This window comes from Sinocyclocheilus rhinocerous, unplaced genomic scaffold (assembly GCF_001515625.1).
Source record: "Sinocyclocheilus rhinocerous isolate Xijiao unplaced genomic scaffold, SAMN03320098_v1.1 scaffold2109, whole genome shotgun sequence".
NCBI lineage: Eukaryota > Metazoa > Chordata > Actinopteri > Cypriniformes > Cyprinidae > Sinocyclocheilus > Sinocyclocheilus rhinocerous.
In genome coordinates, this window is record NW_015657975.1 from 114,912 (window position 1) to 117,046 (window position 2,135).

Below are 2,135 nucleotides of genomic sequence, written 5' to 3' on the forward strand. Positions count from 1 at the left end.
CTCGTCCAACACTGTCGTCTGAATAGACTAGAAAGTTATGTTGGCATTAGTGGAAGTGCATTGGCATGGTTTAAATCTTACTTATCTGTCTGTCATCAATTCATGGCAGTGAATGATGAGGTATCATACCGATCACAAGTGCAGTATGGAGTACCTCAAGGCCCAATACTAGGACCGTTGCTTTTCACACTTTACATGTTACCCTTGGGAGATATCATCAAGATTGTTCCTGAATGATTCAGTGATTTTGAACAAATCAGTTAAGTAAATGATTCAGTGACTCAATCATAAAGACAGCTGTTGCCATGAAACTTGCAGAAAGAGTCACTACCAGATTATTTTTGAAAATAATATTTGGAATTGCAATAATTATATGGTGGAGTTGTAAACAAACATTTGAACATAATTTCAACAAAATTTCTTCATCATTATTAACACCTGTCATAGCACCTGTTCTGTGTTTAGGGAGCATGAACATTTTAGGTTTTTGTACAGCAGCACAGTCAGTCTGTGTCACTGTGTTTACTCACTGCACAGAAATATACACCACTGTCGTCAGGCTGCAGCTTCTTCACTGTGAAAGATCCACTCTCAGCTACAGTCTTTTCAGCTGAGTATTTATCTCCAGAAAATTCACCAAAGTCTGGCTTATCGTTTTTCATTATAAAAGCAATGAGTCTCATGGTTTCTCCCTGCCGCTGTCGAAACCAATACATGTACCAATAGTCTGCACCCTTAGTATGACTGCAGTCCATTACTGCGGATTCACCCTGTTCAACCCATAAACTTGATGTCTGTGTAACATCACTGGATTCTGCAAAATAAATATAAAATGAGTTAGATTTGTTTTTCAGTTAAAGTAAGTCCAAAACAATAATATACAGTATGAACTTAAGAAATCTTACCTGAAATATGCTGCAGAATTGTCAGTTTGATGATTATTAGTATAATCATGTTAGTTCTTTGGCTAGATTAGACATGGCATAAGTGCAGAAACTGTCAAGGCTTTAATGGGGAAGCACAGGATGTGACATCACTATGACATTCAACTGTGTTAGGCATAGCATTCCATTTCATTTACCATTATTCTTCAATCAACTCGAGTTGGTTTAGCATGTTAATTGCTTTGACAATGTTAATGTATTTAGTCTTGGCAGGCTAGATCTGCTACATAGCAAGTAATGACTTGAACTACCAATAGATACACAGACACGCTGCTGTGAGCATGTCACACACTGGTTCTCAACTCTGGCTCTCAAGGTCCACTTTCTTGCAGAGTTTATCTTCAACCTTGACCAAATCACCTGCCTGTAACTTTCTAGTAATCGTTGTAGTACATTTTGTAGCTAAACTCTACAATGTAGACTCCAAGGAAAAGAGTTGAGAACCCCTGATGTAAGATATGCTGCTGCATGCATAGGCACACATAAAGTATGTACATCCCATAGCAGATCTAACTTGACCCTAAATAATTAGTTAATTATAGACTTCCTTTTCTGTCAAAGATATTAGAAAAGGTAGTATCCTCACAACTATGTTCCTTCTTAGAGAAAAATGGTATCTGTGAGGATCTCCAGTCAGGATTTAGAGTGTATCATTGTACTGAGCCTGCTCTCATCACAGTTACAAATGACCTGCTCTTATCATCCGATCGTGGTTGTATCTCTCTATTAGTGCTACTGGATCTTAGCGCTGTGTTCGACACTATTGACCACAACATTCTTTTGAATAGACTAGAAAGTTATGTTGGCATTAGTGGAAGTGCATTGGCATGGTTTAAATCTTACTTATCTGTCTGTCATCAATTCATGGCAGTGAATGATGAGGTATCATACCGATCACAAGTGCAGTATGGAGTACCTCAAGGCTCAGTACTAGGACTGTTGCTTTTCACTCTTTACATGTTAACCTTGGGAGATATCATCAGAAAGCATGGTGTTAGCTTTCACTGTTATGCTGATGATATGCTTCAGCACGAGCAGATGTTATGCAGCTCTCTATATATATTTTTTTGTGGCCTGACGAAGCATACTAATTTCCAAAACTAACGGAATGCATAGTTGATATAAAAAACTGGATGACTAGTAATTTTTTACTGCTAAATTTGGAAAAAAACAGAGGTGTTAATTATCGGA

At 37.7% G+C, this 2,135-nt stretch overlaps 1 gene segment (V, D, J or C); it reads right to left on the reverse strand.

Moving 5' to 3' along the window:
* Positions 1-503: 503 nt before the first annotated feature.
* LOC107721948 (Ig kappa chain V-III region B6-like) lies at positions 504-954 on the reverse strand. The segment is given in 2 exon segments: positions 504-814; positions 906-954. Coding segments are annotated over 2 exon segments (360 nt in total).
* Positions 955-2,135: the final 1,181 nt, after the last annotated feature.